A 22854-nucleotide genomic window follows, 5' to 3' on the forward strand; every position below is an offset into this window, starting at 1 on the left:
TGAGGTGAGCAGTGCCAGGGGGAACAGAGCAAGCACTCTTGAATCCTCTTCACCACTCTGGTCTGCATTTCTCCTCAAGTTCATCCCATTCTCCTGAAAGCTTTTGGGCACTCCCAGCTGAAGCCCAGCCCTGAGCAGAAGCTGCCAGGAGGATTCCCTTGTTCCTTGCACACCCAGTGCCAGGAGCTGGGAGTGCTGCAGCTGGCAGAGCTGCCCAGGGGGCAGTGAGAGATATTCCTAAATCTGGGCTCCACCATGGCTGCAGAGGCAGGAAGGGCCTGCACCCTGATCCCAGCTAACCCTGGCTCAGTGCACACACAGTTCCCAGGAGCTCAAGCACATTAAAAAAAACTCCATGAAAACCAAAACCCAGCAGAAGTCCCGGTTCTCCTCCTCCTCCCCTGGGCTCTGCAGTTACAAACCATCACTGCACTGTCACAATGCTGAACCCAAACTAAAGGGCTCTTCTGGCACAGGTTGGACACTTCCCAGCACACTCAAGACTTCCAAGATTACAATACCAAAAAATACAGAACATTTCAGAACCATATTATTTTAGGACAAATATTTCAGACAGTTTTAAATAACAAGTCAAAGGAAAGTGAGACATTTGTGGACTCACAAACAGAAGGGCAGGAACCTGATGACCAGAAAGACAAAAAGCCCTCAAAATTATTTCCCCTGTTCTTTCCACCCAGAAACATTTCTGTTGCCCCTTCCCCAACCAATACTAAATCCAAAGAAACTTTGGAATTTGACTAAATTTATTTTGGGATCTAAGGGAAAGGAATGCATTGGACAGGAGTGTTGGTGATAGCCAAATAGAAACACCAGTCCCATGAGGGCAAACTGCTAACTGGGACTTGGTGTTCTCTACTGTACTCTAGGTTATTCAGTCAACTCTTAGTAAAAAAAGGAAATAAAATAGTTAAGTCAGAAGGAATTAAAGAGAAATTCATGCTCTTGCTGTGGATCTTCATTGATTCCCCACGCAGGGGTGGTTAACGTGACAGAACTACCTTTGCAATGGATAAAAAACCAGTTTTGGAGTCTCTGCACACACTGTGTGAACGCCCTCAGGAGCTTCTGGAAGCTGCCACATCCAGGCAGGCCTCTGTGCCCACCTGGAGCAGATCCTGCAGCTCCTCCTGACACGCCCAGCTGGCCATGGAGAAATCAGAAATTGTTTTTGTAGCTATAAAGAAATTTATTCCGGGATGAGACTTTTCACTACTGGACACCAGACTCTAAGCTGGCTCCTGGGATCTAAGTCACACTGTTCTTTGGACAATAAATTTCAAGTTGCACTTACTGTCCTAGTTCTCAAAAAGGAATGATGATGCCAAAAAGAACCAAGAACTATGACCTAATTGCGTTAGTTTCAGCTGAAGCCATCTTCCATCAGAAACCATAGGATCTGATACACCAAAGTTCTCCCTAGGGATGTGGATGAGTAGAGTAGCTCAGTGCTTTGTAACTAGTACTGCTGTATTGTCTTGTATCAAAAACAAACAAAAAAAGGAAGTTTAAGGGCACGTGCAGCCTCAGCTCCTGAAGCACTGCTGGCTGTGCCACGGCTCGCCCAGTCAGCCTCTTCCCTTGGAAAAAAGTAAAAAATAATAATAAAAAAAATCACCCCCCCAAACAAAACATCACCAATTCCATGCTGGTTCCACAGGAGAGAGTTCCTGCTGAGGGCTGATGGGGGCCTGGCTCACTCCTTGGTGTCCTGCTCCTCGCCCTCCTGAGCACCGTCCTCGCTGGCCTCCTTCTCCTCCTTGCTCCGCTTGTTCTTTTTGTGCTTGTGGCGCCGGTGGCTCTCGCCCTCCTCGCTCTCGTGCTGCTTCCTGAGTGGGGAACAGAGAGGACAAAGTGACATCAGACACAGCTCTGCCACAGCAGGGACCAGTGATGGGCACAGGGGCTTTGATCCCCACCAATGGGAGCCACCTCTGTAGTGCCGAGGGCACGGCAGGGATTTTTGGGATGCATCAGCACTGCCACTGTCATACTGCCACACTGCCACTGTCACCCACACTCACACACTGCCACTGCCACACTGCACAGCCACTCCTGGCAGTGTCCACAGGCAACACCTTGCTGTTCTTCCTGAGTGAGCTCCAACAATTCTGACACAGCACAGAAGCTGAGAGGAGGAGGACTCCTAAACCCGAGATGTGTTTGAAACTTTCACTCCTCTGAACGTGTGTGGGAAATCCCTGGAGTAAGGCAGCAAAGGGATCAGTGGAGTGAGAGAAATGTGGGTTCCCCATGGGAGGCAGATCCTGTTTCTACTTCTGCTGACTCACACCTGACCTGGCTCTTCACTGGCTTCGTGCTTTGGAACTCCTTTATCTCCCCCAGTTTTCCAGATGTGGGTGGATAACTGGGGATGTTTTGCCAGGATTTCTGTGATGTGGGAGCAATCCCAGGCAGAAGAGGCCTGAGCAGGCTGTGCCTGCCCTCAGCCTGTGCCCTGCCAGCTGCTCCATGCAACCAACACAGCCCTAGGAGCAGCTCTGCCTCCCACCAGGAAAAGGGCAGAGTGCTGGTTTGGCCCCCCCAGGAGGAGATTTTCTGCTGCTTCTCTCACAGGTTCAAATCACAGGAGCTCTCAGGAGCTGACTGTGGTGTGAAGGTGGCAGAGTTAAAGCACAGCCCAAAGTACAGGAACAAGCAGATAAATTTATCCCAGGATAAACTGTGACTGTGCAGGCACAGCTTCATGAGCAGGGACAGCATCAGGTGCACAGACCAATTCTTAGCACAGCTGGAATTCCAGTTTAGCAGCAGACACTGAACTGGCTGAACCTGGCTGAAAAGCTCCTGGCTTCAAGTAATTTTCTGGCTGGTTTAATAAATGGTTTCACAGCCATTAAAGGCAAGAAAAATAGGGAAAAATAAAAGGCTGCTGCCTCTCCACAAACACCTTCAGCCACCTCGTGGCCGATGTGTCAGTGGTTTATGCTGGGACACTGTGACTGTCCTTTAATACTGAACCAGCGTCAGTGATTTCCTGCAGACTGCTCCGTTTGCAGGAAGCTGGAAATGAAACCCTTTCATCTACAGCACCTCAAACAGGCTCAAACCTCAGTGTGCCTCAAGCAGGGAATACCAGAAGGTTTGGGTTGGAGGGGATCATGGGCTGGGATTCCTACAGTGAAGGACCTACTCCAAGGATTCAATTCTGAGTAGAGGAAGCTGAGAAATAACCCTAAAGCCAATAGCTTGTTTGTCTGATACCAGCTCAGCTTCTAGTTGCCCTGTACTAACTTTTTATTATGGTCTTAGTCTTTCTTCCTATCATTTTGCTTCCAACCCTTTAGCAATCAGTCCTTCCTTGAAAACTTACTCATCTCCTTAAGGATGAAAACAGCCTTTTTCCTCCAGTCACTACATAGGAGTTTTTCTGATACCAGCTTCAAAATAAGGGTAATTACGTCTAGAGTTGACAGGAATTTCCCCTAAAAGCAGGGAGTTGACACATCAAGAAAAAAGAGCAAGAACAAGTCATTAATGAGATGTGAAGTGACACAGGACCAGAGCACAGAACCTGCCTCAGCCCAGAGAGGGCTGCTGCTCTGCTGGGGACTGCTCTTCCAGGAAGATCACCTGCTGCAAATCCATTTTCTGCAGAAAAGCTGTGATTTCAGAACATGCTGCTCTGCTCCAGAACTTTCACCTTGGTGCAGACCATCACCCCCTCACTATCAGGCTCTGGCCAAGAGCTCTGCTCCTCCTGCTCAAGAAGCAATTTCTGAGGGCAGGCAGAAGGAAGCTCTTTACAGAAGGAGTGACTGGGCATTGGAATGGGCTGCCCAGGGAGGTGGTGGAGTCACTGTAGCTGGAGATCTGGAGATGTTTAAGGAAAGGTTGGATGTGGCACTCAGTGCCATGGTCTGGGTCACAGACTGGACTCGATCTTACAGGTCTTTTCCAATTGATTCTGTGAGCTCTGTCCTGGTGCACAGGAGCAGCAGGGCCAAAAGCTGATGCTTCTGTCACAGCCTTGCACTTCCTTTGTGAGTGCTTTCATTAAGATGGTGTCTCTGCTGAGAGGCTGAGCCCAGCTCAATCCCTCCCTCTGTCACCACTGAGCAGGAACTCAACCCCAAGGTCTCCTTTCCCTGTCCCAGAGGGTTCCTCCTGCCCACAACTCTCGGACAGAGGGAGCTGGGATGAGCCAGGCTGCCGTTCACCCCGAGACCATGAATTCCTCACTGACCTGCGGGAGGATTTGTGTTTGCTGCCCTCGTCCTTGTCGCGGTGGCGGCGCTCGCGGTGCCGCTCCTCGCGCTCGCGGCTGCGGTCGCGGCTGCGCCGGTAATCGCGCTCGAAGTCGTAGCTGCGCTCACGGCTGTAGTAGCGGTACCGCTCATCGTCACTGGGGGGACAAGGGACACGTGGGCACAGGGACACGGCCCCGGGCCTGAGCCACCGGGCAGGGCTGCAACCGCCCTCACCGCAACACCTGGCACCTCCTGCTGACCGGGGGTGCTCCTGAACCACCCGCACCAGGAGCACACATGAGCACACGATGCTCCTCCATCGCTCCCTCCCTGCTGCTGGGGTCCCTCAGCACAGACACCCCAGATAACCTCCCATCTTTTGGTGTAAACAGCTCTTTTCTTCCCCACAAGCTCAAAACATCAAACTGTGAGTGCAGCTTTCTGTCTGCACCCCTCTACCTGCTCAAAGCACCTCATTCAATCCCCAGGAGTGGGCAGGGTGTACCCCAAACTGAGGCACATCTAACCCAAACTGAGACATATCCTACACTCCCCTCTACAGCCTCCCGGTCAACTCCTGAAAGCCAAAATATGCAGGGTTAACAGACCCCCTGTGGAAACAATACTCAAGACTTGGAAGAAAGGACATCAGAGACATTGTTCTGACACTCCTGGAAACAAGCTGGACAAATAAATGTCCAGGATCAATCAGCTGGGAGTGCTCCAAAGGACTGCATGGCCACTTGCCCTGCTTTGACCTGTACCAGGGTGCTCCACACCACCCAGAAATTCCAGCAATGTGCCCAGGAGTGCTGATACCAGGCCTTGGCTCCAGCATGGACCAGGAAGTGGAGGAGTCTGAGCTCTTCCAATTTTAGCAAGTTTGTCTTCTGTTCTCTTCCTCCCCCCTCCCATCCACAGTGCCCAAAAGCTTATAAAGGGGGAAAAAAAATATTAGGAGGACACTGCCCTGTTTGCTCCCTCCCTGGGCTGGGAAGCTCCCCAGCAGGAAATACCCTGTGCCAGGAATGCACATTCTGATCATGTTTTGAATGATTATTGGCATTTCTGAGCCTTGAGCCTGCAAAACCCCGACGCTGCTGCTGACTGAACACCAAAGGGATGGGTTTGGGAAGTCTCTGCAGCCCAGCCTCCACCTCAGATGAACACAGGGAGGCTCCAAGGCTCCTGCTCTTTCCCAAGTGCTCCCAGCAGTGCTGTCAGCTGAGGCCACAGCAGCTCCCACCAAGGTGGTCTCTCCAGTCCTGCTCCCATTTCCTGGCTGACTCCCAGGGAATGGCACTCCCAGCCCCACAGGAGAGCAGAGCAGAGCAGGCTGTTTGTCCTTTGATCTGACAGTGACATTTAGAAGACAAGAAGCAGCAGCTCCTGCAGCCAGTGCTTCACATTGAGCTGTGAAACACTGAGTAAACACAGAGGGGCTATTTCATTGACTGGCCTCGTGGGAGAGCAAGGGGAACTGGTTCTGCTGGATTTAAACAAAAAATCCCAGACCCAGAGACAGGAAATCAGCCAGTGGCACAGCTCCCTGTCTGTGCTGTAGTTATTGATCCAAAGGAGCTCTTCCCCAGACATTCCAGACAATTCAGCTGGTGTCCTCTATACCCAGCCCTTGGCCAGACACCCTGTGGTGGCCCAGGGCTGCCCAGGAGCAGCAGGAGGGCAGCACTCACTTGTTGTATTCACTGGTGGTGGGGGTGCGGTCCCGGTCCCGGTCTCGCTCCCTGTCCCGCTCCCGCTCGCGCTCCCTCTCCCGCTCCCGCCTGGAGCCCGAGTACTCCCAGTGGCTGCTGCTGGAGCTGCTCGTGCCCTTGTCCACCGTGGTCACCCAGGGTGTGTGGGACGTGGAGATGGGGGGGTAGCTGATGAAACCAGAATCTGCAGCCAGACAGCAGAATCCTCCGTCATCCAGAGCATGCCCAGCACCCTCTCTGTCCCTCCCTTTCCAAAGATCCCCTCTGGCAGCAGAGCTGGATCCAAGGAAAGAATGGCCCAGCTCCCTGCTGTCCTTCCCCTTTGCTCCCAGCAGTTTGCTAAGAACAGGGAACTCCTCCCTGAGGAAGGCCCAAGAGCAGGCATTGACAGGCAGCACTGCACAGCCTCCGTCAGCCCTGGGCTCTGGTCACCTGTACAAGGTCCCACCTCCCACCAGGTACCTTCTGCTCTGGGGTGGCACCTGGGGAGGGCCAGGGGCACCAGCTGTCAGTGAAGGATGTCACCTGGGGAGCCCAGAGCCACCAGCAGTTCCCAGGCAGTGGTGGCCAGCTGGACTGGCGAGGTCATTTCCCAAAGCAGGGCCACATCTGGCAGCACTGCAGGCTCCTCTCCTTGGGAAGGGCTGGCACTGCCACTCCTGCAGCCCTGTCCTGCAGGCAGGCTCTGCAGGGCTGCCTGTGCTTCCACTGCTCAGCACAGCCAGCAGCCACTCCTGGTCACTACAGGACTGGGAGACAACTGGGGCTACACCAGGGAAGGGAATCTGCTGAAATCCTGGCACTGCCTCTCCCATTGCAAAACCACAGGAGATGGTGCCTGTAGGCAAGGGAGAGGGTGAAGCGGGGGAGAGATTCAAAAGCTTGGGGAGGAGATGCCAAGCTCAGTAGTTGTGGATGGTTGTGCTAATCCCTGAGGTTGGGGAAAAGAGAGAATATGAGTGAGGGTGAGCACATATGTGATCAAACAGGCAGGAGAACACACTGCTGAGGCACTGGGGAGGCTTCTCTGTGCCAGGGATCTGCCCTGAACAGCGACCTGAGCCTCAGCACTGGGTCACAAAACTGCATCACCACACCTGCACAGCACTCAGAGCAGCACACCCAGCCTGTGCCCCTGACTGGGACCCTCTGGGGCACAGCAAGAGCCTGGAGCTGGAGCAGACACAGTGAGTGTCAGCCTCAGAAAAGCCTGGGCTGCCAAGAGCCAGGGAAGAGAGAGAGCAGCAGTGGGATGTGTCCTGCCCGGTGCTCACCTGCAGAGTTGTAGCCAAAGGGAGGTGGCTGCCTGTTGTTGTAGCTGGCTGGCTGCCTTTGGGAGAGAAAAGGGGGTGAGTTACTGACATCAGGGACCCCACAGCTCTGGCTGTGCTGCAGCTTCACCCTGTTTTTCCTGGAGTTCTGTGGAACATTCTTATGGGAATCCCACTACCAGAAATGCTCACAGGTTTTGCTACAGCTTCCAAACCTGCCATAATCCCACTGTTTGCCCTGGGAAAGCACCACTGCTCACAAACTACCTGGAGCACCTTCAGAGAAAGCATCTGCAGTAACAAGCCATGAACTACTCTAGGCTTTACCTAGATTTTACTGGCTCCTTCCCGTGCCTTGAATCTGACAAATCCAGGTGAACACACAGAGGATTCCTGACAGACTCTGCTCTCCCCCACCCCAACTCAAGACCAGACCATGCATCCCCAGCATTGATTTTGGACCTGTTCTCCTCCTCTCCTCCCTCCAGGGCAGCTGCTCCCATGGTGTGATCTTACCCAGGTGTGGTCTTACCCATCCAAGGTTGGGATAAGGAGAGCTGGTGGTGGTGCCAGAGGTGGTGGGAACAGCCCTAGATACACAGGGGTAAATCAGCATCAAGGTCTTGCAGCTTCATGAGTGCTGTTCACATTAAAAACCAATAAAGCATCTTTTGACCCTAAACAAGGCCCTATTTAAAATAGAATAATTTTCCTTCAGGATAGGATCTCCTCCCCAAATTCACACCCTAAAGCTCTGGTAAGTTTTGTAGGGATATAGAAAGAAAAACAAAGCAAAAACTACCTTCTATTTTGGCTTATAAATACTAACATAAGATTAATCAAGGAGTAAAAATTAACTCTTACAGCCCTAGGGAGGAAAAGTGGTCCTTGGGATGCAGACATACTGCATTCTGATCAGAATATAACAATCAAGTTATTCTGTTCTACAGATTTGTGTCAGAATAGAAGATAAGCAGCTCAGGTTCAATGCTCAGTTGGAGTTTATTCATCTTAGCTGTGCTCTAAACTGGAGCCATCCTATTTCAAGTTACTTAGTCCAAATGCTCTGAACCTGTGTGATCAAAATTGCTGCTGTTACTAAGATCAAGGTAACACCTACCTGGAATTGGACCTGGAGGTGGCAGGCCTGTGGAAACAAGCAGGGAAAACAAGTGAGGACAACAAGGAAAGCATGTCCGCTCTGCACTGCATGGACTCTCTGTACCTCAAAGCAGAATTTTGAATAAATCTCACATACTGGAGCAAACAGAGCAGGAGAAAAATTGGTGCTACTAAGCAGGAATTAGCATATAAACGATATAATTTTCCCAAATCTCTTTACCTTTATAATTTAAAATGTTGCTGGGGAATTCCTTTTCTGAGTGTGAACACACAAACAATTGATTTGGTCTTCAGAACAACTGAAAGAGCTGGAGAGGAGAACCTGCTGCAGGTTACACTCCAGTGTGTCCAGCTTGATTTTACCAAGCATTTTAATCTAAAGCAGCAGGAAAAGCTACCATGGAAAAGTTACTAGGGAAAAGAACCCTTGAGTGCTGCAGCAAATCCTCCTCAGGCAGGAGTCACTGCATGAAGTGCTCCTGGTGCTGCTCCAAGACCAGGGGAAGCCCAGAGTGTGGGCTCCTCACTTCAGCCTGGTGTATTCAAGCCAGAAGCAACAGCTCTCAGCTTCCTCCAGAGAAACAGCAACCTGCTTCTTGACATTCATCAATAAAGCAAATGGCTCGGTAGCACTGTAAGGTTCCCTCAGGGAAACAAAGCCCAGAGGTTTTTCTTCAAGGACCAGCTGCCATTTTTAAGTATTCAGGGCAAATATTAAATAGGTTGATGGAGACCAAACAAAGGCTGGTCAGGGCTAAGGATCTGTTCCCTGAGTGCTCACCCATCCCATGGCACTGAAGCATTAAAGCTCTGATTTGCTCCAAGCCTGGGACATTCCAACCCAGGCTCCATGGAGTGACCACATACCTGGAGGATGCAGGGGAGGTGGAACAGAAGTCACTGGAGGAGGAGGGTGCAGGAAGTGTGGAGGAGGAGGCCCGGCCAGTGGGGGAGGCGGAGGCCCTGCTGGTGGAGCAAACGGCTGCTGCTGAGGAGGCTGCTGGGGCTGGGAGGGCTGCTGGGGCTGCTGGGGGGGCTGGGGCTTACTGCCATGGTCTCCCAGGACCTTGGGGGCACAGAAATGAGAAGAGAGTGCTTTAATCCCTCTGCTCCTGCAGCAAGGCCCTCACAGTGCTGGCAGCATCACCACAACAGGACTGTGGCCGTGCCTGAAGAGTGACCAAAACACAGAGGCACCACAGTGACCTGAAGTGCAGCTGGCACTGCTTGTGAGGGGGAGGAACAACAACAACCCTTTCCCAGCAAATTCTGTCTCTTAGGCAAACTCTTCTTGTTGGCAAAATTTGGGAAACTGACTACTAAAAAAATTAATGGACCACAAAACCATAGAGAAAAACCCAAGGAATTTGGCCTAGGAAGGGAAAGGTTCCATGTTTAGGTGTTTCTGGCAAGTTAGCAGAGTTGGTAAAAGGAAGGTGGTTAAAAGAAGGGGGTTTGTCAGATGCTCCTCAGACCCTGCAGCTTTCTGCCTAGGAACCAACCAGAACCTTATGGTCACACACTGGGCAGGCAAGCCCAGAACTGAGACCAGTTTTAAACCCAGGTTTTCATTTCTTAGAAGGGACAATATCCAGTAACACAGGCCCAGGCTCAGCCTGAGGTGTGGGCTGCACCAACTGATTTGAGACTAAATGTTACTTTAAAGTACAGAGAAACACCAGCCCCAGGCACAAACCCTGCAGATTTGAAGATTCCAACCCCACAGTGGAAGGGAAGGGAATACACAATCCTAGGAATACTTTGGGAGGGCTCATGATGAAAGAACTCAGGCCTTACCATTCCAAAGGGAAGACTAGTCTTTGAAGGACAAATCTGGCTCGTAGCAAGACCAAGCTTTTAACCCAGAAATTAACTGAGCCTGCAGAAGGGAATGGTCCATGCACACACCTCAGCAGGGTCAATGCATTACCTGCTGCTCTGCAGGTATGACCTGGGACACAGGAGGTCAGGAGCACACAGACATTTGCCCAGGGCTCACCAGAAGTGCAATACAGTCAGCAATTGGTCGAGGCAGCCCCTGCAGAGGCTTTACCTGGATGGGGTTTTCCTCCGAGGCGTGCTTATCCCGGCGTCTCCCTTCCACCCTGCGGATTGTGCCTGCCTGGCCCCCGATCACATCAATGGTCCCACCCAGCTTCCTGGGACAAAGCACAGGCACCTTTTTAGGCTCAGAAGCACCACAAGGAGCAATTTTCCTTACTGTCAGCAGATTTCTTTCATGCTTTCTTTCCCACCAGGGAAACATCTCTCTAATGGGGATGAGGAGCCAAGGAGAAGCCCATTTGCATTCCTGAACAGTTTCCCTCTGAGCAGAGGTGGGTTTGGGCTCTCTAAGCACCCAGAAATGTTACCCAAAGAACCACCACGAATAGGTGTAAAAACAGGGATTACACACCGGGACAGAAATGCTCCCAAAATGCTTAAATCCAACAGACTGAGCAGAGCTTTAATGCTTATCCTTGAGGCACAGAGCTGGTTCCCAGACAAGGGATAAAGTTGGGATGCAGGGCTGCTTTCTGCAAGGCAGGTGTGCAAAAGCTGTTTTGTGAATGAAGCAACAGAAACACCCTGAGCCCAAAGCTCTGGCTTGTCTGGTGTGTTCTTCTGAAGCTTTTGATAAAACCCCATCGATCTCCTAAGGGCCAAGTGGTTTCCCCAGCAGAGGCTGCCCCTCAGAATGACTCAGTTGTTTTACCACACATCCAGCAGCGTCGCACACAGGCTCAGGAACCAACAGCTCCTCTTATCCTCTGCCAAACTCGTAATCCACTTCCACTTGAGGAGGCAAAGATTAACATCGTGGGAGGAGGAATAAGCCAAGCAAGCACAAGCAATGTCAGCAGTGTGAGCCCTCAAAGCTGAGGTGTTTGCCTGGCTCCTTCCACTCCCAGAGATGTGTCCCATCAGCTGAGATCCAGGATTCCCTCCCTGCACCAAGGATGGTGGAATGGACAGGGAGGGGTTGCACTGCTGGAGGTGACACTGAATGAGTGACCACAGCAGCTTCCTGCCAAGCTTAAAAGCTTTTCTTTGAGGCTTGAGGAGATTCAGATGTGGCCCAGGTAGTTCTTAGGTGCCCCCATGAAACACATGCTCCTCTCTTACCTGTTGGGAGGAGGCCCAGCCTTCATTCGTCCTCCCACCAGAGCCAAGAAGTCTGTTTTGAACTCTGTTTTGATGATGCTGCTTTCCACTTCTTTTTCAGCATTTCCTGTTCTTCCCTGCTGAACCTATGAAGGAAATAGATAACACACGGGTGTTGTACTCTTCTTTCAACTGAATGGAGTACCAGAGATTAACCCTCAGCAAAAGAAAAGAAACAATCACAGCAACCTATTCTTCAGTCAAGGCACAGCCATTTCTGTCAGTTAATGGCCATTCCAGCCTCAGCCTGCTTTCCACTGTCTCCCACCAGAAGCTTTATTATGAGTTTATTAAACTCATCTCATTTTCCATGAGTCACTAAGTCAAAACTGGAATGAGCAATACTTGTACTGACAATTTGGCTGAAGCTGTGATGGCCATCATGGACTCCTGCAAGGTTGATGGCCAAAGCAGTCTGCAAACACAAAAGGCAGCCACACCACTGCAGCAGGCTCCAGCAGTAAGCAAAACAACCCTGGGGGCTCAGCTCCCCCCCCCGCACTTCTCTCATCCAGAGGATTTTCCAAGCAAACACCCCTACAAGTCAATTGGAAATTCACTCCAGTCTTGCTGCTGGAGTGGTTCAAACTTGCCAGGCTGATGGAACTATTCCTTCAACACAGAAAAGATTTTCAACAGAGATTTAATTTTTGGATTTCTGCTTGCTGAAAGCACACAGAACAGTTCAGAACTGCGGTATCTCCTGCTCTTATACCCTCATCTCTCTGACTACAAACACAATCCCAGTTTTCCTGGAGCCAGGAGCAGGAGTCACACGTCACCCACCGTGATCTTGTTCTCAGTGTTGATGGGAGGAGCAGGGTCCAGCCCCAGCTGAAGCCGCCGCTGCTTTTCACAATAAGCTTTCCATGTTTCTTCATTGAATCCATAATTAAAGTAATCAGAAAGATCAGCACCTGGCAGAGGGAGCAGGAGTTAACACAGAGGTTCTGCACACTTACACTCTCAAGTTGTCCTTTAACTGCTTGTATAAAGGGTTGAGGCAGCCAAAGTTTTCCAGAGAGCCCAGCTTGTGCCTTTCCCTGTCAGAAAGCTGTGGGTGCCACAGAGCAGACAGTGGCTGCACCTTGGGTGGGAGGGGAACATGGCCTGAGCAGCAGGGGGACCCCCTGGGACACACAGGACAGCAGTGGGATCCCCTGGGACACACAGGACAGCACCTCCACAGGCCATTGGGAGCTCCCTGCAATCACTTATTCACCAGCCTGATTTTAACAGGCTGGTTTCTTCCAACTGTCCATGAGCTGAGTGCTGGGCACAGCACAGGAGTGACAGTTCCAGCCCCCACCACAAAAATGAGGAGGAGGCACAGAACCTTTTTCCTGGCAGGACTAAGCCCACACATTCACCTCCTGACCATCACTGCCTTTGCTGTTTTGAGAGGAAATTCTGGGGCTCACCCACTTTATGAAAGGCAACTAAAATGGAAGGTTTTTATTGATGCATCCCAGACTATACAATTACAGTTCAGTCACAACCCTAATTAACCATCCCAGAGTGTTATCTCCCACTGCCAGTCTCCTGTGCAATGTGCTAATTCAGCACGAGCACTTCTGAATAACAGAGGTGACCACAAACTGCTTGCCAAGAAACCAGAGATGCAGAGGGGCAGTCCCAGCTGCAGGAATTACAGGAGCACCCCTCCCACCTCCCAGCACTACAAAGCACCTTCTGCCCTGTTGAGGTGTCCCTCAAACATCCCCCATGTAAAGATATTCCTACACTGGAGACCAACTCCAAAACAAAGAGCTGCTACAAGAGCAAGGGAAAACTCTGCCCAAGCTGAGCTTGGTTTAACTGTGAGGTCTAAGCAGTGAGGCTTATCTCCTGGGCTGGCCACTCTTCCTGCTGTACCACCCAAACACGCAAACTGCATCCACACCGACTCAGCAACACAACATTTACTTGTTGATTTTATCAGCTTCTATTTCAGACCTCTATCAATTCTTCCACACAGGATTTCTCCTTCCACTCCCTCACTCAAAGACATACCAAGCTGCTGAACAATTAACTGTAAAGGATATAAACTTGAAAGGCTGTTGAGTAATGAGCTACTTGCTATCTAAAATAAACTTACAGACCACACAGCTCTGCAGAAATCTTCCCTCTATTGCATTCCAACACTGTTTTAGGGCCAGCTGGCTCTACTCTGGTCCAGGGATGTCAGCATGGCCACAACCATGTCCACGCTTTATCTTTGAACTTCACTGTATTCTTTCTAACTCATTTTCTTCCCATTCCCCTCTGTCTCACTTCGCAATCAAGGAGAAATCCCTGCAGAAGAAAAGCTTCTGTTCCATTCTGCCTGCACTATCTGCAGGGTGTTTCGGTGCTGGTTTGATACCTGGACATGCCCATGGAGCTTTCAGCACTGGAGTGCCCTTCATGTGGGCAACAGATACCCAGACCACACCACAGGCAACCTCAGGAAAGCTCTACTTACTCAGCACAGCAATATTGCTGAAAGATAAATAAAATACAGGGGCTGGCAGGGAGAATAATGATGGCTGAGAAAAGGCAAGTGGACTTTTTGTTTCAGTTGACATTTCATCAGAGCACATTTTATGAGAGTAGCACAGCAAAAATCTGGATGTCTAGTTCCTTCAATTACTTCTGTATCAGAAGAAAAACAGCAGCTGATTTGTAGCATCCTACAGCTGTAAGAGGAGACATCTCCCTCATACAAATAAGTGTGGGCAGCCCCAAATGAAGAGGGACCATAGGGACAACTCTGGGCTTGGCCTGGGGACACAGAACAAGCTCCTGCACAGGAAAAGGAAAACAAATATCAACAGCCAAATCCTGACCCCACTCAGCTGCCTTTAAGGCCAAACATGATTGGATTGGTATCAGTGCAATGTTCTCAGGAAGTAGGGAATTAATAAAATAGACCATTTAAAAAAAATAGCTGTTCCCTTTAGGGAAGTTCAATTACTAGAATAAATGCAACCCAATTTCACGTAGAGCATGGCTTGTTCAATCAGTAAATGCCATTGACTGTCTAGCCAGGCAGCAGAGACTGAGCAACACACATTGTTCCAGCTTCCCTGTTCCCTGGCAACAATAAATGGACAGAAATTACATGTGGAAATCGAGAGACACAACTAGAAGTGCAGAAAATATTTACCACAAGGAACTGTGAGGCCTCACCTGGTTTCCTCCACGGTTTGTCTTCAAATGAATCCAAATCCACTTCTATCACAGGCAATCCATTTATATTCCCTGCGGCATCCAAGTCAATACCTTTGGGCTGCAACTTGGCTTTGGGGAGAGAGGGACTGTTACAACTTTTAATGCAATGCCTTTAATCCACTCATTTGCTCAGCAAATTATTCCAGCAAAAACAAAGCACTGCAGTGAATTAATCACCGGGTTTACAGCACGCAGGTAACCACAATCAGCTTTTTAATAAAAAGGACTCCAGTCACTCCATAAACAAACAGGGTGTGCAGCACCTGCAGCTGAACAGCAGAGAAGCAAATTCAACCCAGATTGGTACTACAGACAGAGTAAATCATTAGGACATGCATGAAATTTAATGAAAACAAAACGAACTTATTTTTATCCCCAGGCAAAGTATCTATCTTCCCCTCCCAAGACAGACATATTTTCTCACAACAAGAGACTTTTTCAGATTAGTCTTTAGTGGACTAACAGGAGTTTGCAAAAATCTTTCAGGTACAGAACCTACAAGGGAATTTGTTCTTATTTTCTCAATCAGAAGAGAATTCACTTGGATAAAGCAATTAGTGGAAGGGAGTAGATGAAGCCCATGAAAGGACAGTCTCACACATGTGGAAGGACAGAATCCCAGACTCAATTTACAGGAGCAACTAAACTGAATGGTGTGGAAAATTTCAGCAGCCAAATAAGCACAGCTGTTACTCAAGGCCAGAGTCTGTTTCTTTTAGCATCTCACACTGCACGTAACTCAAGACACTGAGTTCCAGTCCTTCTCCAGAGCTGCAATGCTCAGCCCCAGCGCAACAATATTTTTAGAAATATTCTGGGGTTTTACTATAAAAGTATCAATCAATACATTTTTTTTCCTAGTTTAAATAGAATTATAATCACCTTGCTTAGTGATGGGTAATTAAATCATACCATTGCATCCTGCCCCCTCACACTATGCTGGGAGCACTGATTTTTAGGAAATGCACTTCCTATTGCTGGTTTACACTAATTCTATATTCTTTTAAACAGAGCAAAATTTGCAGCTGCTGCAGCTGTCAGCGCCAGGTAGGTGAAACACTGGAAAGGTGAAGGATAAAAATAACAGCAGTACCTGAAGCTGATGCTCCATAGCCTCTACCCGTTTTTAAGTTTAGATTCATAGGAGTTCCCCTATTGGAAAAGAATCACTATGTTGGCATTTGAATAAATTACTTGGCTAAAGATTCTCATGCAAAATATATTCAAGCCCTGACACCCTTCAGGAGATGCTTTAGTTCACCTGGGTTTGCTATTCAGAGTCATCCATCAGAGTGAAACCATCTCTACAACAAGAGAAGGAAATTATCCATAAAGTGGAAAAATTAAAATATGCAGCAAAGCACAGGTAAGTCATTTGTGTAAGAGGAAGGCTGCTAGCAGCAAGCAAAATGCTCTCTCATTTTTATTCAATGCACATTAGGCAGAGTTGTAGAAAGTATAATTTCCTGCTTCTCAAATCCAGCCTTGCCATTTCTGAGCCACAAAAAATCAGACAGCTGGAAATTAGTAAATTCGCAGCTTATGCAAATTCTTAGCAGTACAGATTTTGGTTTTGGAAGTTTTCACAGATGAGATAAACAGAACTTCCCACCTTTGATTCTGCCCCAGGGAGCCCAGGAATTAGTTGAGTTAATTTTCCAGCAGCAGCCCCAAGTTTATCATTCCCATTTTACAGATGGATTCTCCAACAAGCAATTGCAGGGCAGAGCTGCCCATCAGCTCCTGAGCCCATTGTGGTGTTCTGGCCACTGCTCCCAGGAGCCAGAGCAGCTCTCAGCTCATCCCTTTCCATGCCCACATGCTGGGATCCCTCAGCCCCAAACCCCCAGCAGTACCCACATGTAGGACGGCGCTCCCGTTTTGATGTTGCCAATTGTGACCTTCACGTCATCGTCATCGCTGTCACTGTCACTGTCATCCTCATCATCCTCACCACTGGGAAGGGCCTGCAACAGCGCAGTTACACAGCAGCTCATCAATACACACAACTTGACAATTCTCCAGCACAGCCAAATCTCAGGAAGCTTCCTGAGCAGCCTCCAAAAACACTGGGCAGCTGCCCACAGACAAGCTCCCATGTCCTTTGAAGATCAGGTCCTACATGAAATTTGGGGTAATATTTGTGAACCTGGGGAAGGTTTAGCTCAGTTTTAAGAATTTCACCACGTCCCTCAGTTCCTCTGCCCCACTCTTTTTGAGAGTTGGGGCTTTTCTGACACACCTCCTTCACAAGGGCCGTGGTCACAGTACACAACCACAAATGAAAACCACCAAAATACATTCACCAGGTTTCACCTAAGAACCTCAAGGCAAATATTCTCTCACCACAACATCTGTGGTAGGGAGCTGCTGAGGAGTTTGGTTTGGCTAATTTAGCACAATCAGCCCCCAAGTCACTTCACTTTTGAGATGTGACTCCAGTGCAACCCCAGTGCTGGGCACAAAAGTAAAGGAATAGAAAAAGAAATCTTCCAGATATCCAGCTAGTGCAGTTTTGAGAAGCACGAGCTGAATTAGCACCTCACCCCACATGAGGAAGGCATCCCTAACCCTCCCTCTTTTTCCACAGCACGTGGGTCTGTCAGAACCCTGAATGAACCCTCTTGATGTGGCAGAGAACAAACCCATCAAAGAGTCCAGGAGAGGAGGGTGGGGAGAAGCAACCCTCCTCCTCCTCTTTCAGCACCAAGCCACCAGATTGCCTTCTCAGAGGGCTGAGCCTGAACCAAAATTGATTCCCAGCATCTTGGGCTCTCTATCCCAGTGTTTCCCATATTTTACAGGTCCTTGAGAAGTCACACTGAATACTGAGCTGGAACACATCTATTCTTCCTACCAGACTGCAGCATCAGAGACCCTGATCTGCCTCCTGAGAGGGTATGAGCAGAGCCTGCACCAGGGTTCCCTCCCCACCACTCCAGCAGGATGACAAGACAAGGCTGTTTCTGGACCTAGCTTTGGGAATGGTGGCAGTACACCCCAACACTGCAGATATCAGGTATTAGGCAGTAACAGGATCTTTACACTCCCTGCTTGTCCCCAGGAGTGCTGAGAGCACAGAAATCCCCATGGCACCGTGGGCAGTGGGACACGTACGTGCTGGGCCATCTCTCTGTCCTCGTTGTTGACGGGCCGGCTCTCCTGGGGAGCATCCTGCAGAGGGTGAGCAGACTCTGTGTGTCTGGAGGAGGGGACAGAGAAAACAAAGTGACCATGACACAGAAGAGAAAGTGAACAGGCCCAGCCTACAGGCTCACTACAACCACTTCTAAAGCCTTTGCCCAGGTGACTTTCACACAGTGCTTTATTCTTCTGTGTTTGTTCTGCTGGCATTTGCTCAACTACCTGAAAAAAAATCCATCCTCCTGGCTTGGCTTTGCTTTTACTGGAAGAATCAGTTTCACACATCCAGAGAGCACCTGACAGCACTCAACAGCTCAGTGGCAGCTGCCTCAGCTTGGATTTGGCACAACCACAGCTGATAAGAATAAGACCATAATAAGAAAAATTTCACCTCCTCCTAAAGGATGCTAATAATTATACATGCATTTAGTCAGCAGCAAAGGCATCTGTCCCAGAGAAATTAGAGAAAGAGTGATTTTAGTGTTTCTACAAATAGTTTACAGTAAGTAGTTAAAATTCCAAAAGGAAAAGTTATGGGAAAAATTATGCACCCATTCTTCTCACTCATTACAAATTAGACCTGATGAAACAATGGTCAGGTTTGGATTAACTCCAGTTTAAGAGTTTGTACAAATGTTAGCATTGTTTATTGCACTGGCCAAGCAAGAAAGTGGATTTGATGTACACACACTGGAAAAGAGTGTGCCAAGTGTTACAGAACGGAAATACAGAGAGCTCATCTGTCTCTAATGTCTTAGGTAAAGCTTAATAGAACTTCAAAATAATTCCAAGTTTTTTCAAGAGAGACAATCAGAACAGCCCAAGCCAAAGAAATCCAATTTTCCACCAGTGTTTTGTGGAGCTGTTGCTATTAATTTAAAATCCCACGCTGGACAACAAACATCCACAGGACTGTTTTCAAAAATGAACAGGCAACATCTCACAAAATCCAAACACTGGTCACATTAAAGTCACTTCAGAGTGACATGAGACACCACACAAGAAAGGCAAAATAACTCAACTCAGCTGTTACTGAGTGTAAAACAAAGAACAAACTATCTGAGCATAACTGAAGCTCCACTGTGGGCAAGCCCCATACACAAAGAAATTCATCAGGCCAAGATCAAAAAGAGGGCTGAAGGTTGGGCAGCTGACCAAGCACAGGTCCCAGGGGTGCCAAGTTCCTGACGTAACACCTGCACACGCTGTCAGGTATAACAGGCAGCCAAGATGTCAGAAGGAAAATCAGCCTCCAGGTATTTCCATGCTGCAGACACAGGCTGTGACATGAGGACCAAAGCAGGGGCCTCTGGAGAAAATCACTCTGCTGGAATCAAAAACTTTTTGCCCAATCCAAGGAACTCAGCATTGACCTCCACCCTAAATCTCCTTAAAACTCTGAGATTCTGTGTTCAGGAAGAGTAATAGGGTGTTACCTTCAGCTTAAGTCACATGAAGCATCTGTGGGTGTGCATTAAAATGTATGAACTGGAGTTCAGAGAGATACTTGCGAACGAGGAACCTTTCCCTAACCTCTCTGCTTCCCAGGAATGAAGCAACTGACAGGTCCCCAGCATTGTATGGGCACAGAAAAACATGGCAGAGATTTCACTTGCCCAGAATGCCAACATAATCCTGGGCACTGCTGGCAGCACAGCATCCTGCTGGCCTCTACCACACCCGTTAGGCTCAGGAATGTCAGTGATGCTGCATCCCAAACTCTGCAGATTTCTGCTCCCTGGCTGGGGACAAACACTCCAGACAAGCCAGCAGTGCATCCCTGGAGCTGCAGCTGCTGACAGCAGAGCTAACAATGAGTCATTTTTCTTAAAACACCCCACAGCTCTTCATTTTGGTAGATTCTCACTGTACAACGAAGAAATATTGGGGGGGGGGAAAGTAAAAAAAGGGGAAAAAAGGACCGCAAGCATGGCCACTAATATTCCTTTTTCCTACATTTTGCAGTTGTTGTAGATAGTTGCTAGAAATTCAGATTTTTAGTCCTGCTTGTGAAGTAAAATTACATTCACATGAACGTGACAAGGAACACCAGATTTATGTAAAGCAGCTGTAAATTTCTGTCTAAAAGTTGTTCCTCCTCACAAAGCTCATTTGATGTTTTTAGGTAACAATTTACCATGTTTTTCACCACTTGTTTGTTTGAACAAGCTTTCATATTCCTTAAGCACAGAAGTAGGACAGTATCTGTAACAACCTCAACATTCCAGACACTGAACCTACAATAAACCCTAAACCGGACTTTGGAAGGGGCTGAACACACACAAGCCCAGTGAAAACCAAGCCTTCTGAAAAACGTTACATTTAAAATGGCAAACAGGTAATCCTGTGCTGAGACCAAGCTCTGCTGGTGCAAAGCACACAGCTACAAATAGAGAGGGAATATAACCCAGGACAGACAATCCCTTCCACACACAGAAAGCCAAACTGATGATTGGTTTTATCTCCAAGTCTTACCAACACCACTTGAGAGATCTCACAGAATGTGCTGGTTTGACCAGCTCAAGATTATAACCCAAGTTCAAGGTTTTGACCTTTCCCAGACTAAAGCACAGGCCAGTTTTACCAAGGCCAGGCTAGCACAAAGCCAATCCTCAGGGCATCATTCTTCCCAGGGAATTAAACTGGAAAAGAGATCTGATTTGAAACTAATTGCTGAGAGAAAAAAAAGAGGGCTAAAAGTTAGTTCTAAATCAAACCAGTCCACTCATCCAGTTCAGCTTCCACATCCATAAATGCCTGCCACCCCCATGGGGGCAGCGGGGGATGATCCCATGGGATGGGGAAAGGACAGGCTGCTGTTCCTGGCAACAGCACTGCTCTAAAGCACTCACCAAGCTCTGCTCAACAAGGCTCAATCTTTACACCATGTATTGCTATAGTGAATAAACAGCCTCAGGACTTACCCAGAAATTGGTCCATCTTCTTGCTTACCAGTGGTGTCATCTGCAAAAGCAACAGTAAGAACAAAGGAATTATTCAAGTGAAAGGAAAAAAATCTAAATTCAAGCATAAAAGGCATCACAGGTACAGAAATAACCAATGGCGCCAAGACACTGTAACCCCAATGCTCTTTTCAACAAAGTTCAACTAGAAATGGAACAACTGAAAATCAACCCAACCCAACAAACATCATCCATCTGCAGAGATGATGTCTCACACCAAACCAAATTCAGAATGTATATCCTAAGTCTCAGAGACAAATATCAGATAGGAACTGAAGTCACCTATCAAGGTCTTTACATAAAATTTTAACGTGCCAGGGAAGAAGAAACATAAAAGCATTCATGTGGAAAGCCTATGGGGGAGGACAAAGACGTTTCAATAAAGTCCTGTGGTTTATATCGGCCACATCCCAGTCCCGTTAGCCCAGGGGTTCACAAGGTTTGTGTGATTAGCGAACTCAGACTCTTAACAAAGCACCTCGTTAACCTCCCTGCACCAGTGTTATTGATAAAAGGACAATAACACGCTGCCACCCGCTCAGAAGAGCCACTCAAGCGCTCCTGAGGGGAGGCCGGGGGCGGACGCGGGTCCCTCTCCGGGCCCGGGGGCACAGGCCGGTCCCTCGGAAGGGGTCCAGGGCGAGATGCCGGTCCCTCCCTCCCTCCCGCGGGGCCGCCCCCGGTCCCGCACGGCCCCGCAGCCGGGGGCGGCCCTGAGGCGGGGCCGGGCCCGCTGCCCCCGCGGCCGGCGGTACCTACCCCCGTACAGCCAGTGCTCCTCGTCCTCCTCCGCCTCCAGCGGCGCCGTGCCCGACACGGCGCCGGCGGCCGGCGGCTCCAGCTCGGTGGCCATGGCGGCCGCGGGGCTGCGGGGAGCGGCGGCGGGAGGAGGAGGAGGAGGAGCGGCGGCCCCGCTCGGCTCCCGCCGGGCCCGGGCGCGGCGCTCGGGCGGGGGTTCGGCGGCCGCGCTACGGCGCCGCCATTGCTCCTTCTATGGCGGGAGGGGGGGCGAGACCCCCGGCGTGGGCGCGCAGGGCCCCTGAGCCGCCCGCCCCGCGCCGCCCGGCCCTAGAGCCGCCCGCGGTGCCCCGCCGGGCCCTAGAGCCGCCCGACCGCCCCGCAGGGCCCTAGTGCCGCCCGCCGCACGGAGCCGCGCTCACGGCCCCGCCGGGCCCTACCGCCGCCCTCAGAGCCCCGCCGGGCCCCGGCGCCGCTCGCCCCGCCAAGCCCGCCCCGCCAACCCTGCGCGCGCATGCGCGGTAGGGGAGCGCGGCCCTTCCCGCGGCCCCGCTGCGCGGAGCGCTCCGCTGAGCGGGGTTTGGAGGCCGCGGCCCTCGCCGCGAGTCCCGCCGGGCTGAGGCGCCGCGGGAAGGAGCGCGGCGTGCGGAGCGTGGCCCTGTGGCGCTTCCCGCTCAGAGCCGTCCGGGAATGGCGTGAGGAGTCCCGCAGGGTAGCCGAGGAGGCGCCGGGAAGCACAGAACGGCGCTCCGTGTCACTGCTGTCAGCGCAGCGCTGCTCCCGAAAGGCTGGGGACACATTCGGGTCTGTCTGGGTGGCAGCTCCCGGGTCCGGCCCTGGGGGTTCTCGGTGAATGCTGAACTTCACGGCCTGGAGATGCAGCGCCTGAGGCTCCTTCTGCAGCTCCACCTGGGAACTCCTGGCCGAGCATCACCTTCTCCTCTTCCAGAGCCCTCACCTCCATCAGTATCACAGGGAAACTTAGAGCGAGCTGATTTTCAGCACTAATTCTCACAAAAACTATAGAGAATTCTGAAGCAAGTTACCTTTTCCATGCACTAAACAGTTGCAGAGAAATCCCGGATTAAAGTGTTCCCTCTCTCTGCCCTGCGGTTCCGGTGGGGCTGATGCATTCCTGCTCCTTGTACCCTGCTGGACCCTACACTGGGAATGCTGAATGAATACTCACCGTAGGAGCTGGAATTGGACATCCAACAATCACCGGGAGCTGATGAGACCCCTGGCTGTACTGATGGACCCATCAGGTTATACCAGTGAGATCCCTGCTTACACT

The 22854-nt window shown here is 50.1% G+C and overlaps 1 protein-coding gene across 1 annotated transcript; it reads right to left on the reverse strand.

The window, feature by feature from the left end:
- Positions 1-528: 528 nt before the first annotated feature.
- LOC103816502 (pre-mRNA 3'-end-processing factor FIP1-like) lies at positions 529-21746 on the reverse strand. Its single transcript, XM_030228932.2, has 16 exons — positions 21582-21746; positions 20784-20823; positions 17833-17917; positions 16576-16682; positions 15809-15867; positions 14674-14784; positions 12289-12419; positions 11464-11588; positions 10391-10496; positions 9205-9403; positions 8336-8362; positions 7748-7805; positions 7219-7274; positions 5924-6128; positions 4226-4384; positions 529-1847 (listed from the first exon to the last, which is right to left on the reverse strand). Exons 1-16 carry the CDS (start codon positions 21673-21675, stop codon positions 1715-1717), a joined length of 1695 nt encoding a protein of 564 aa, XP_030084792.1. The 5' UTR covers positions 21676-21746; the 3' UTR covers positions 529-1714.
- Between the last annotated feature and the right edge of the window lie 1108 nt (positions 21747-22854).

This window comes from Serinus canaria, chromosome 4A (genome assembly GCF_022539315.1).
Source record: "Serinus canaria isolate serCan28SL12 chromosome 4A, serCan2020, whole genome shotgun sequence".
Taxonomy (NCBI): domain Eukaryota; kingdom Metazoa; phylum Chordata; class Aves; order Passeriformes; family Fringillidae; genus Serinus; species Serinus canaria.

Excerpts from the sequence above, each read along its gene's own strand:
- LOC103816502 (XM_030228932.2), bottom strand. The coding sequence starts at position 21,675 with ATGGCCACCGAGCTGGAGCCGCCGGCCGCCGGCGCCGTGTCGGGCACG. Across the intron at positions 20,824-21,581 it reads GGAGCACTGGCTGTACGGGG|ATGACACCACTGGTAAGCAA; the intron begins GTAGGTACCGCC and ends TTGCTTTTGCAG. Across the intron at positions 8,363-9,204 it reads ACCTCCCCTGCATCCTCCAG|GCCTGCCACCTCCAGGTCCA; the intron begins GTATGTGGTCAC and ends TTGTTTCCACAG.